Source organism: Heptranchias perlo, unplaced genomic scaffold, assembly GCF_035084215.1.
Source record: "Heptranchias perlo isolate sHepPer1 unplaced genomic scaffold, sHepPer1.hap1 HAP1_SCAFFOLD_415, whole genome shotgun sequence".
Classification (NCBI taxonomy): domain Eukaryota; kingdom Metazoa; phylum Chordata; class Chondrichthyes; order Hexanchiformes; family Hexanchidae; genus Heptranchias; species Heptranchias perlo.
Genome location: NW_027139427.1, coordinates 68549 through 82969, shown reverse-complemented (window position 1 = coordinate 82969; position 14421 = coordinate 68549). Strand labels below are relative to the sequence as shown.

At 54.6% G+C, this 14421-nt stretch overlaps 1 protein-coding gene across 1 annotated transcript in view; it reads left to right on the top strand.

Annotated features, from left to right (window-relative positions):
- LOC137312293 (matrix metalloproteinase-17-like) overlaps nucleotides 1-14421 on the top strand; it is a 38881-nt gene that overhangs the window by 10946 nt on the left and 13514 nt on the right. The window contains exons 5-6 of the mRNA XM_067978891.1: nucleotides 464-640; nucleotides 8204-8297. Of these exons, the coding sequence (XP_067834992.1) occupies nucleotides 464-640; nucleotides 8204-8297 (271 nt within the window). The remainder of the gene's footprint in view (nucleotides 1-463; nucleotides 641-8203; nucleotides 8298-14421) is intronic.

The following is a 14421-nucleotide window of genomic DNA, read 5'->3' as shown; positions in this document are numbered from 1 at the left end:
TAGATACAGAGTAAAGCTCCCTCTACACTGTCCCATCAAACACTCCCAGGGCAGGTACAGGGTTAGATACAGAGTAAAGCTCCCTCTACACTGTCCCATCAAACACTCCCAGGGCAGGTACAGTGTTAGATACAGAGTAAAGCTCCCTCTACACTGTCCCATCAAACACTCCCAGGACAGGTACAGGGTTAGATACAGAGTAAAGCTCCCTCTACACTGTCCCATCAAACACTCCCAGGGCAGGTACAGTGTTAGATACAGAGTAAAGCTCCCTCTACACTGTCCCATCAAACACTCCCAGGACAGGTACAGGGTTAGATACAGAGTAAAGCTCCCTCTACACTGTCCCATCAAACACTCCCAGGGGCAGGTACAGGGTTCGATGTGGAGTAAATCCCCTCGAGTGTGTCGCCCCTCTGAAGGTGCGCCCCCTTGTGGTGACAGTCGATTCTTTCCTTCCCAGGTGACCAGGGGACTGATCTTTTTGCCGTGGCGGTTCATGAGTTCGGACACGTCATTGGGCTGGCCCACTCGTCTGCCGGCCAGTCCATAATGAGGCCGTATTATGAAGGCTCTTTGGGAAACGCCAACGATTATCAACTGCCGCAGGACGATGTCCATGGTGTCGAGCAACTGTACGGTCAGTACAATGGGGATCAAACATTCCCCAATCACCAATCCCTCAGAGTCACTCCATCTCCAATCTCTCAGTGTCTCTCTCCCTCCATCTCCAATCCCTCAGTGTCTGTCTCCCTCCATCTCCAATCTCTCAGTGTCTCTCTCCCTCCATCTCCAATCTCTCAGTGTCTCTCTCCCTCCATCTCCAATCTCTCAGTGTCTCTCTCCCTCCATCTCCAATCTCTCAGTCTCTCTCTCCCTCCATCTCCAATCCCTCAGTGTCTCTCCCTCCATCTCCAATCTCTCAGTGTCTCTCTCCCTCCATCTCCAATCTCTCAGTATCTCTCTCCCTCCATCTCCAATCCCTCAGTGTCTCTCTCCCTCCATCTCCAATCCCTCAGTGTCTCGCTCCCTCCATCTCCAATCCCTCAGTGTCTCGCTCCCTCCATCTCCAATCCCTCAGTGTCTCGCTCCCTCCATCTCCAATCCCTCAGTGTCTCGCTCCCTCCATCTCCAATCCCTCAGTGTCTCGCTCCCTCCATCTCCAATCCCTCAGTGTCTCGCTCCCTCCATCTCAAATCCCTCAGTCTCTCTCTCTCCCTCCATTTCCAATCCCTCAGTGTCTCTCTCCTTCCATCTCCAATCCCTCAGTCTCTCTCTCTCCCTCCATCTCCAATCTCTCAGTGTCTCTCTCCCTCCATCTCCAATCTCTCAGTGTCTCCCTCCCTCCATCTCCAATCCCTCAGTCTCTCTCTCTCCCTCCATCTCCAATCCCTCAGTGTCTCTCTCCCTCCATCTCCAATCTCTCAGTGTCTCCCTCCCTCCATCTCCAATCCCTCAGTCTCTCTCTCTCCCTCCATCTCCAATCTCTCAGAGTCTCTCTCTCTCCATCTCCAATCCCTCAGTGTCTCTCTCCCTCCATCTCCAATCTCTCAGTGTCTCTCTCCCTCCATCTCCAATCCCTCAGTCTCTCTCTCTCCCTCCATCTCCAATCCCTCAGTGTCTCTCTCCCTCCATCTCCAATCTCTCAGTGTCTCCCTCCCTCCATCTCCAATCCCTCAGTCTCTCTCTCTCCCTCCATCTCCAATCTCTCAGTGTCTCTCTCCCTCCATCTCCAATCCCTCAGTCTCTCTCTCTCCCTCCATCTCCAATCCCTCAGTGTCTCTCTCCCTCCATCTCCAATCTCTCAGTGTCTCCCTCCCTCCATCTCCAATCCCTCAGTCTCTCTCTCTCCCTCCATCTCCAATCTCTCAGTGTCTCTCTCTCTCCATCTCCAATCCCTCAGAGTCTCTCCCTCCATCTCCAATCACTCAGTGTCTCTCTCTCTCCCTCCATCTCCAATCACTCAGTGTCTCTCTCTCTCCCTCCATCTCCAATCCCTCAGTGTCTCCCTCCCTCCATCTCCAATCCCTCAGTGTCTCCCTCCCTCCATCTCCAATCCCTCAGTGTCTCTCTCTCTCCATCTCCAATCCCTCAGTGTCTCTCTCCCTCCATCTCCAATCTCTCAGTGTCTCTCTCTCTCCATCTCCAATCTCTCAGTATCTCTCTCCCTCCATCTCCAATCCCTCAGTGTCTCTCTCTCCATCTCCAATCCCTCAGTGTCTCCCTCCCTCCATCTCCAATCCCTCAGTGTCTCTCTCTCTCCATCTCCAATCCCTCAGTGTCTCTCTCCCTCCATCTCCAATCTCTCAGTGTCTCTCTCTCTCCATCTCCAATCTCTCAGTGTCTCTCTCCCTCCATCTCCAATCTCTCAGTGTCTCTCTCCCTCCATCTCCAATCTCTCAGAGTCTCTCTCTCTCCATCTCCAATCCCCCAGTGTCTCTCTCCCTCCATCTCCAATCTCTCAGTGTCTCTCTCCCTCCATCTCCAATCTCTCAGTCTCTCTCTCCCTCCATCTCCAATCTCTCAGTGTCTCTCTCCCTCCATCTCAAATCTCTCAGTCTCTCTCTCCCTCCATCTCCAATCTCTCAGTGTCTCTCTCCCTCCAACTCCAATCTCTCAGTGTCTCTCTCTCTATCTCCAATCCCTCAGTGTCTCCCTCCCTCCATCTCCAATCCCTCAGTGTCCCTCTCTCCATCTCCAATCTCTCAGAGTCTCTCTCTCTCTATCTCCAATCCCTCAGTGTCTCGCTCCCTCCATCTCCAATCCCTCAGTGTCCCTCTCTCCATCTCCAATCTCTCAGAGTCTCTCTCCCTCCATCTCCAATCTCTCAGTGTCTCTCTCCCTCCATCTCCAATCTCTCAGTGTCTCTCTCCCTCCAACTCCAATCTCTCAGTGTCCCTCTCTCCATCTCCAATCTCTCAGAGTCTCTCTCCCTCCATCTCCAATCTCTCAGTGTCTCTCTCCCTCCATCTCCAATCTCTCAGTCTCTCTCTCCCTCCATCTCCAATCTCTCAGTCTCTCTCTCCCTCCATCTCCAATCCCTCAGTGTCTCTCTCTCTATCTCCAATCCCTCAGTGTCTCTCTCTCTCCATCTCTAATCCCTCAGTGTCTCTCTCCCTCCATCTCTAATCCCTCAGTATCTCTCTCCCTCCATCTCCAATCTCTCAGTGTCTCTCTCTCCATCTCCAATCACTCAGTGTCTCTCTCTCTCCATCTCCAATCACTCAGTGTCTCTCTCTCTCCATCTCCAATCCCTCAGTGTCTCCCTCCCTCCATCTCCAATCTCTCAGTCTCCCTTCCTCCATCTCCAATCTCTCAGTGTCTCTCTCCCTCCATCTCCAATCCCTCAGTGTCTCTCTCTCTCCATCTCCAATCTCTCAGTCTCTCTCTCCCTCCATCTCCAATCCCTCAGTCTCTCTCTCCCTCCATCTCCAATCCCTCAGTGTCTCTCTCTCTCTCCATCTCCAATCCCTCAGTGTCTCTCTCCCTCCATCTCCAATCTCTCAGTATCTCTCTCCCTCCATCTCCAATCCCTCAGTGTCTCGCTCCCTCCATCTCCAATCCCTCAGTGTCCCTCTCTCCATCTCCAATCTCTCAGTGTCTCTCTCCCTCCATCTCCAATCTCTCAGTGTCTCTCTCTCCATCTCCAATCTCTCAGTGTCTCTCTCCCTCCATCTCCAATCTCTCAGTGTCTCTCTCTCCATCTCCAATCTCTCAGTCTCTCTCTCCCTCCAACTCCAATCTCTCAGTGTCCCTCTCTCCATCTCCAATCTCTCAGAGTCTGTCTCCCTCCATCTCCAATCTCTCAGTCTCTCTCTCCCTCCATCTCCAATCCCTCAGTGTCTCTCTCTCTATCTCCAATCCCTCAGTGTCTCTCTCTCTCCATCTCCAATCCCTCAGTGTCTCTCTCCCTCCATCTCCAATCTCTCAGTCTCTCTCTCCCTCCATCTCCAATCCCTCAGTGTCTCTCTCTCTATCTCCAATCCCTCAGTGTCTCTCTCCCTCCATCTCCAATCCCTCAGTCTCTCTCTCTCCATCTCTAATCCCTCAGTGTCTCTCTCCCTCCATCTCTAATCCCTCAGTGTCTCTCTCCCTCCATCTCCAATCCCTCAGTCTCTCTCTCTCCATCTCCAATCCCTCAGTGTCTCTCTCCCTCCATCTCCAATCCCTCAGTGTCTCTCTCTCTCCATCTCCAATCACTCAGTGTCTCTCTCTCTCCATCTCCAATCCCTCAGTGTCTCCCTCCCTCCATCTCCAATCTCTCAGTCTCCCTTCCTCCATCTCCAATCTCTCAGTGTCTCTCTCTCCCTCCATCTCCAATCCCTCAGTCTCTCTCTCCCTCCATCTCCAATCCCTCAGTGTCTCTCTCTCTCCATCTCCAATCCCTCAGTGTCTCCCTCCCTCCATCTCCAATCCCTCAGTGTCTCTCTCTCTCCATCTCCAATCCCTCAGTGTCTCTCTCCCTCCATCTCCAATCTCTCAGTCTCTCTCTCTCCATCTCCAATCTCTCAGAGTCTCTCTCTCTCCATCTCCAATCCCTCAGTGTCTCTCTCCCTCCATCTCCAATCTCTCAGTCTCTCTCTCCCTCCATCTCCAATCTCTCAGTGTCTCTCTCTCCCTCCATCTCCAATCCCTCAGTCTCTCTCTCCCTCCATCTCCAATCCCTCAGTGTCTCTCTCTCTCCATCTCCAATCCCTCAGTGTCTCCCTCCCTCCATCTCCAATCCCTCAGTGTCTCTCTCCCTCCATCTCCAATCTCTCAGTCTCTCTCTCCCTCCATCTCCAATCTCTCAGTCTCTCTCTCCCTCCATCTCCAATCTCTCAGTGTCTCTCTCTCTCCATCTCCAATCTCTCAGTGTCTCTCTCTCTATCTCCAATCCCTCAGTGTCTCTCTCTCTCCATCTCTAATCCCTCAGTGTCTCTCTCTCCATCTCCAATCACTCAGTGTCTCTCTCCCTCCATCTCCAATCTCTCAGTCTCCCTTCCTCCATCTCCAATCTCTCAGTGTCTCTCCCTCCTTCTCCAATCTCTCAGTCTCTCTCTCCCTCCATCTCCAATCCCTCAGTCTCTCTCTCCCTCCATCTCCAATCCCTCAGTGTCTCTCTCTCCATCTCCAATCCCTCAGTGTCTCTCTCCCTCCATCTCCAATCTCTCAGTCTCTCTCTCCCTCCATCTCCAATCACTCAGTCTCTCTCTCCCTCCATCTCCAATCTCTCAGTCTCTCCCTCCCTCCATCTCCAATCTCTCAGTCTCTCCCTCCCTCCATCTCCAATCCCTCAGTGTCTCTATCTCCCTCCATCTCCAATCTCTCAGTCTCTCTTTCCCTCCATCTCCAATCTCTCAGTCTCTCTCTCTCCATCTCCAATCTCTCACTGTCTCCCTCCCTCCATCTCCAATCTCTCAGTCTCTCTCTCCCTCCATCTCCAATCCCTCAATCTCTCAAATGCACTCTTGCACACTCATAGATATACACTCATGCACAGACCCACATATGCTCATGTACACACACTCACACACTTACACACACATGCTCACACTCACACACGCTCACTCACACCCACATGCTCACACTCACACACGCTCACACACGCTCACTCACACTCACACACACATGCTCACACTCACACACGCTGACTCACACTCACACCCACCTGCTCACACTCACACATGCTCACGCACTCACACACACATGCTTACACTCACACATGCTCACTCACACTCACACCCTCATGCTCACACTCACACATGCTCACTCACACTCACACACACATGCTCACGCTCACACACGCTCACTCACACTCACATGCTCACACTCACACACACTCACTCACAGACACACCTGCTCACACTCACACATGCTCACACACTCACACACACATGCTTACACTCACACATGCTCACTCACACCCTCATGCTCACACTCACACATGCTCACTCACACTCACACACACATGCTCACACTCACACACGCTCACTCACACTCACATGCTCACACTCACACACACTCACTCACAGACACACCTGCTCACACTCACATATGCTCACTCCCACTCACACACACAGGCTCACACTCACACACGCTCACTCACACTCACACCCTCATGCTCACACTCACATATGCTCACTCACACTCACACCCACATGCTCACACTCACACACATTCACTCACACTCACTCACACTCACACACACTTGCTCACCAGCATACATACTCTCATGCACTCACACAAAAGTGCAAGCCTTCACTTACATTCAGACACAGACGCAAACACAGACCCACACACTCAGACACACACAGGCACACGCTCAGACACACACTCACATACACACTCAGACACACACACAGACACACACTCACAGACACACATTCAAACACACACTCAGACACACACTCACAGACACACACTCACAGACACACATTCAAACACACACTCAGACACACAAACAGGCACACACTCTGACTCACACTCACACACACACACTCACAAGCACACAGTCAGACTCAGACTCACACTCACACAGACACACACACACACACACACAGACACACACTCACACACACACTCAGACATATACAGGCACATGCTCAGACACACACTCGCACACACTCACACACACACTCAGAAACACACACAGATCCACACTCACACACACACTCTCAGACACACACACTCAGACACACACATTCACACACACACTCAGACTCACACTCACACACAGTCAGACACACACTCACAGACTCACACTCACACACAGTCAGACACACACTCACAGACACACACCCACACACGCACTCACACACACACTCCGAAACACACACAGATCCACACTCACACACACACTCGGACACACACTCAGACACACACTCACAGACACACTCAGACACACACTCACAGGCACACACTCACAGACACACTCAGACACACACTCACAGGCACACACTCACAGACATACTCGGACACACACTCACAGACACACTCGGACACACACTCACAGACACACTCGGACACACACTCACAAACACACTCGGACACACACTCACAGACACAATCAGACACACACTCACAGACACACTCGGACACACACTCACAGACACACTCAGACACACACACTCACAGACACACTCGGACACACACTCACAGACACACTCAGACACACACTCAGACACACACTCGGACACACACTCACAGACACACTCAGACACACACTCAGACACACACTCACAGACACACTCGGACACACACTCACAGACACACTCAGACACACACACACAGACACACTCACACACACACTCACAGACACACTCAGACACACACTCAGACACACACTCACAGACACACTCAGACACACACACACAGACACACTCACACAGACACACTCACACACACACTCACACACACTCAGACACACACACACACACTCAGACACTCACTCACAGACACACACTCACAGACACACTCAGACACACACACACAGACACACTCACACACACACACACACACTCAGACACACACACACAGACACACTCAGACACACACTCACAGACACACTCGGACACACACTCACAGACACACTCATACACACACTCACAGACACACTCGGACACACACACTCACAGACACACTCGGACACACACTCACAGACACACTCGGACACACACTCACAGACACACTCAGACACACACTCAGACACACACTCACAGACACACTCAGACACACACTCACAGACACACTCGGACACACACTCACAGACACACTCAGACACACACACACAGACACACTCACACACACACTCACACACACACACACAGACACACACACTCAGACACACACTCACAGACACACACTCACAGACACTCTCAGACACACACTCACAGACACACACACACACACACACACTCAGACGGACACTCAGGACACACTGACACAGACAAACACTCACACGCACATACACACACACACTCACACAATCACACACACACACAGACACACACAAACACTCACACAGACACAGACTCACACTCACACACTCATGCACACACACTCACACACAGAGACACACAAACGCTCACACAGACACAGACTCACACTCACACACTCATTCACACACACTCACACACACACACAGACACACACTCAGACACAGACACACACTCAGACAGACGGAAAACCAGATCATGTCTGGATATTTCTCGTGTGTTGACAGGGAGAAAGAACCAGCCAACAGAAGAGAGTCCAAAAGACGACCCATCCTTCGATCCAAACATCCCCGAGGTCCCGTTCCCAAATCCCAGCTACAAGTGAGTGATGAGCAATTCCTCACAGCTATTCCCTCACTCGTCAGGGTAGGGAGATCGGTCAGAGAGAGGGAGAAGGAGAGAGGGGGAGGGAGAGGGAGAGAGGGGGAGAGAGAGAGAGGAAGAGGGAGAGAGGGAGAGGGAGAGAGAGAGAGAAAGGAGAAGGAGAGAGAGAGAAAGACCGAGAGAGGGAGAGAGAAAGAAAGAGAGAGAGAGAGGGAGAGAGAGGGGACGGAAAGAGGGGAGAGGGAGAGAGAGAGGAGAGGGAGAGAGGAGAGGGTGGGGAGAGGGTGGGAAGAGGGAGAGAGGGAGAGAGGCGGAGAGAGGGGGAGAGAGAGAGGAGAGAGGGAGAGGGTGAGCGAGAAGAGGGAGAGAGGGGGGAGGGTGCGGGAGAGAGGAGAGGGAGAGAGAGAGGAGAGGGAGAGAGAGAGGAGAGGGAGAGAGGAGAGGAAGAGAGGGAGAGTAGGTGTGAAGAGGGTGAGAGGCAGGGGGGGAGAAGAGAGAGAGGGGGAGAGGGGGAGAGGAGAGAGAGAGGAGAGAGGGAGAGAGGGGGAGAGGAGAGGGAGGGGAGAGAGGAGGGAGTGAGGAGGGGGAGGGGGAAGGAGAGAGATAGAGGTAGAGAGGAGAGAGGAGAGGGAGAGGAGAGGGAGAGAGAAGAGGGAGAGGTGAGGGAGGGGTTCAGGGATATGGGGAGAAGGTGGGTAGGTGGGATTGGTGATATGGGGAGACAGTGGGAAGGTGGGATTGGAGATATGGGGAGAGGGTGGGGAGGTGGGATTGGTGATATGGGGAGACGGTGGGAAGGTGGGATTGGTGATATGGGGAGAGGGTGGGGAGGTGGGATTGGTGATATGGGGAGAGGGTGGGGAGGTGGGATTGGTGATATGGGGAGAGGGTGGGGAGGTGGGATTGGTGATATGGGGAGGCAGTGGGAAGGTGGGATTGGAGATATGGGGAGAGGGTGGGAAGGTGGGATTGGTGATATGGGGAGACGGTGGGTGGGTGGGATTGGTGATATGGGGAGACGGTGGGAAGGTGGGATTGGCGATATGGGGAGAGGGTGGGGAGGTGGGATTGGAGATATGGGGAGACAGTGGGAAGGTGGGATTGGTGATATGGGGAGACGGTGGGAAGGTGGGATTGGTGATATGGGGAGAGGGTGGGAAGGTGGGTTTGGTGATATGGGGAGAGGGTGGGAAGGTGGGATTGGTGATCTGGGGAGACGGTGGGGAGGTGGGATTGGAGATATGGGGAGAGGGTGGGAAGGTGGGATTGGTGATATGGGGAGACGGTGGGAAGGTGGGATTGGTGATATGGGGAGACGGTGGGAAGGTGGGTTTGGTGATATGGGGAGAGGGTGGGAAGGTGGGATTGGAGATATGGGGAGACGGTGGGTGGGTGGGATTGGTGATATGGGGAGACGGTGGGAAGGTGGGATTGGTGATATGGGGAGAGGGTGGGAAGGTGGGATTGGTGATATGGGGAGACGGTGGGAAGGTGGGATTGGTGATATGGGGAGACGGTGGGTGGGTGGGATTGGTGATATGGGGAGACGGTGGGTGGGTGGGATTGGTGATATGGGGAGACGGTGGGAAGGTGGGATTGGTGATATGGGGAGAGGGTGGGAAGGTGGGATTGGAGATATGGGGAGACGGTGGGTGGGATTGGTGATATGGGGAGAGGGTGGGAAGGTGGGATTGGTGATATGGGGAGACGGTGGGAAGGTGGGATTGGTGATCTGGGGAGAGGGTGGGAAGGTGGGATTGGTGATATGGGGAGACGGTGGGAAGGTGGGATTGGTGATATGGGGAGACGGTGGGTGGGATTGGTGATATGGGGAGAGGGTGGGAAGGTGGGATTGGTGATATGGGGAGAGGGTGGGAAGGTGGGATTGGTGATATGGGGAGACGGTGGGAAGGTGGGATTGGAGATATGGGGAGAGGGTCGGAAGGTGGGATTGGTGATATGGGGAGACGGTGGGAAGGTGGGATTGGAGATATGGGGAGAGGGTGGGGAGGTGGGATTGGAGATATGGGGAGAGGGTGGGAAGGTGGGATTGGTGATATGGGGAGAGGGTGGGAAGGTGGGATTGGTGATATGGGGAGACGGTGGGAAGGTGGGATTGGTGATATGGGGAGAGGGTGGGAAGGTGGGATTGGAGATATGGGGAGACGGTGGGAAGGTGGGATTGGTGATATGGGGAGAGGGTGGGAAGGTGGGATTGGTGATATGGGGAGAGGGTGGGAAGGTGGGATTGGTGATATGGGGAGAGGGTGGGAAGGTGGGATTGGAGATATGGGGAGAGGGTGGGGAGGTGGGATTGGTGATATGGGGAGACGGTGGGAAGGTGGGATTGGAGATATGGGGAGAGGGTGGGGAGGTGGGATTGGTGATATGGGGAGACGGTGGGAAGGTGGGATTGGAGATATGGGGAGAGGGTGGGGAGGTGGGATTGGTGATATGGGGAGAGGGTCGGAAGGTGGGATTGGTGATATGGGGAGACGGTGGGAAGGTGGGATTGGTGATATGGGGAGAGGGTCGGAAGGTGGGATTGGTGATATGGGGAGACGGTGGGAAGGTGGGATTGGAGATATGGGGAGAGGGTGGGAAGGTGGGATTGGTGATATGGGGAGACGGTGGGTGGGATTGGTGATATGGGGAGAGGGTGGGAAGGTGGGATTGGTGATATGGGGAGACGGTGGGAAGGTGGGATTGGTGATATGGGGAGACGGTGGGTGGGATTGGTGATATGGGGAGAGGGTGGGGAGGTGGGATTGGTGATATGGGGAGAGGGTGGGAAGGTGGGATTGGAGATATGGGGAGACGGTGGGAAGGTGGGATTGGTGATATGGGGAGACGGTGGGTGGGATTGGTGATATGGGGAGAGGGTGGGGAGGTGGGATTGGTGATATGGGGAGAGGGTGGGGAGGTGGGATTGGTGATATGGGGAGAGGGTGGGAAGGTGGGATTGGTGATATGGGGAGAGGGTGGGGAGGTGGGATTGGTGATATGGGGAGAGGGTGGGAAGGTGGGATTGGTGATCTGGGGAGACGGTGGGGAGGTGGGATTGGTGATATGGGGAGAGGGTGGGAAGGTGGGATTGGTGATATGGGGAGAGGGTGGGAAGGTGGGATTGGTGATATGGGGAGAGGGTGGGAAGGTGGGATTGGTGATATGGGGAGAGGGTGGGTGGGATTGGTGATATGGGGAGAGGGTGGGAAGGTGGGATTGGTGATATGGGGAGAGGGTGGGTGGGATTGGTGATATGGGGAGACGGTGGGAAGGTGGGATTGGAGATATGGGGAGAGGGTGGGGAGGTGGGATTGGTGATATGGGGAGAGGGTGGGAAGGTGGGATTGGTGATATGGGGAGATGGTGGGAAGGTGGGATTGGTGATATGGGGAGAGGGTGGGGAGGTGGGATTGGTGATATGGGGAGACGGTGGGAAGGTGGGATTGGTGATATGGGGAGACGGTGGGAAGGTGGGATTGGTGATATGGGGAGACGGTGGGAAGGTGGGATTGGTGATATGGGGAGACGGTGGGAAGGTGGGATTGGTGATATGGGGAGACGGTGGGAAGGTGGGATTGGTGATATGGGGAGACGGTGGGAAGGTGGGATTGGTGATATGGGGAGACGGTGGGAAGGTGGGATTGGTGATATGGGGAGACGGTGGGAAGGTGGGATTGGTGATATGGGGAGAGGGTGGGAAGGTGGGATTGGTGATATGGGGAGAGGGTGGGGAGGTGGGATTGGAGATATGGGGAGACGGTGGGTGGGTGGGATTGGTGATATGGGGAGACGGTGGGAAGGTGGGATTGGCGATATGGGGAGAGGGTGGGGAGGTGGGATTGGTGATATGGGGAGGCAGTGGGAAGGTGGGATTGGAGATATGGGGAGAGGGTGGGAAGGTGGGATTGGTGATATGGGGAGACGGTGGGTGGGTGGGATTGGTGATATGGGGAGACGGTGGGAAGGTGGGATTGGCGATATGGGGAGAGGGTGGGGAGGTGGGATTGGTGATATGGGGAGGCAGTGGGAAGGTGGGATTGGAGATATGGGGAGAGGGTGGGAAGGTGGGATTGGTGATATGGGGAGACGGTGGGAAGGTGGGATTGGTGATATGGGGAGACGGTGGGAAGGTGGGATTGGTGATATGGGGAGAGGGTGGGGAGGTGGGATTGGAGATATGGGGAGACGGTGGGAAGGTGGGATTGGTGATATGGGGAGAGGGTGGGGAGGTGGGATTGGAGATATGGGGAGACGGTGGGAAGGTGGGATTGGTGATATGGGGAGACGGTGGGAAGGTGGGATTGGTGATATGGGGAGACGGTGGGAAGGTGGGATTGGAGATATGGGGAGACGGTGGGTGGGTGGGATTGGTGATATGGGGAGAGGGTGGGAAGGTGGGATTGGTGATATGGGGAGACGGTGGGAAGGTGGGATTGGTGATATGGGGAGACGGTGGGTGGGTGGGATTGGTGATATGGGGAGACGGTGGGAAGGTGGGATTGGTGATATGGGGAGACGGTGGGAAGGTGGGATTGGTGATATGGGGAGACGGTGGGTGGGTGGGATTGGTGATATGGGGAGACGGTGGGAAGGTGGGATTGGTGATATGGGGAGACGGTGGGTGGGTGGGATTGGTGATATGGGGAGACGGTGGGAAGGTGGGATTGGTGATATGGGGAGAGGGTGGGAAGGTGGGATTGGAGATATGGGGAGAGGGTGGGAAGGTGGGATTGGAGATATGGGGAGACGGTGGGGAGGTGGGATTGGAGATATGGGGAGAGGGTGGGAAGGTGGGATTGGTGATATGGGGAGACGGTGGGAAGGTGGGATTGGTGATATGGGGAGAGGGTGGGGAGGTGGGATTGGAGATATGGGGAGAGGGTGGGAAGGTGGGATTGGAGATATGGGGAGACGGTGGGTGGGATTGGTGATATGGGGAGAGGGTGGGAAGGTGGGATTGGTGATATGGGGAGACGGTGGGAAGGTGGGATTGGTGATATGGGGAGAGGGTGGGAAGGTGGGATTGGTGATATGGGGAGACGGTGGGAAGGTGGGATTGGAGATATGGGGAGAGGGTGGGGAGGTGGGATTGGTGATATGGGGAGACGGTGGGAAGGTGGGATTGGAGATATGGGGAGAGGGTCGGAAGGTGGGATTGGTGATATGGGGAGACGGTGGGAAGGTGGGATTGGAGATATGGGGAGAGGGTGGGAAGGTGGGATTGGCGATATGGGGAGACGGTGGGTGGGTTTGGTGATATGGGGAGAGGGTGGGAAGGTGGGATTGGTGATATGGGGAGACGGTGGGAAGGTGGGATTGGTGATATGGGGAGACGGTGGGAAGGTGGGATTGGTGATATGGGGAGACGGTGGGAAGGTGGGATTGGAGATATTGGGAGATGGTGGGAAGGTGGGATTGGTGAAATGGGGAGAGGGTGGGAAGGTGGGATTGGTGATATGGAGAGACGGTGGGAAGGTGGGATTGGTGATTTGGGGAGACTGTGGGTTCGTGGGATTGGTGATATGGGGAGAGGGTGGGAAGGTGGGATTGGTGATATGGGGAGAGGGTGGGAAGGTGGGATTGGTGATATGGGGAGACGGTGGGAAGGTGGGATTGGTGATATGGGGAGACGGTGGGAAGGTGGGATTGGTGATATGGGGAGACGGTGGGAAGGTGGGATTGGTGATATGGGGAGAGGGTGGGAAGGTGGGATTGGTGATATGGGGAGACGGTGGGAAGGTGGGATTGGTGATATGGGGAGAGGGTGGGAAGGTGGGATTGGTGATATGGGGAGACGGTGGGTGGGTGGGATTGGTGATATGGGGAGAGGGTGGGAAGGTGGGATTGGTGATATGGGGAGACGGTGGGAAGGTGGGATTGGCGATATGGGGAGACGGTTGGAAGCTGGGATTGGAGATATGGGGAGACGGTGGGAAGGTGGGATTGGAGATATGGGGGACGGTGGGAAGGTGGGATTGGTGATATGGGGAGAGGGTGGGAAGGTGGGATTGGTGATATGGGGAGACGGTGGGAAGGTGGGATTGGAGATATGGGGAGACGGTGGGAAGGTGGGATTGGAGATATGGGGAGACGGTGGGTGGGTGGGATTGGTGAT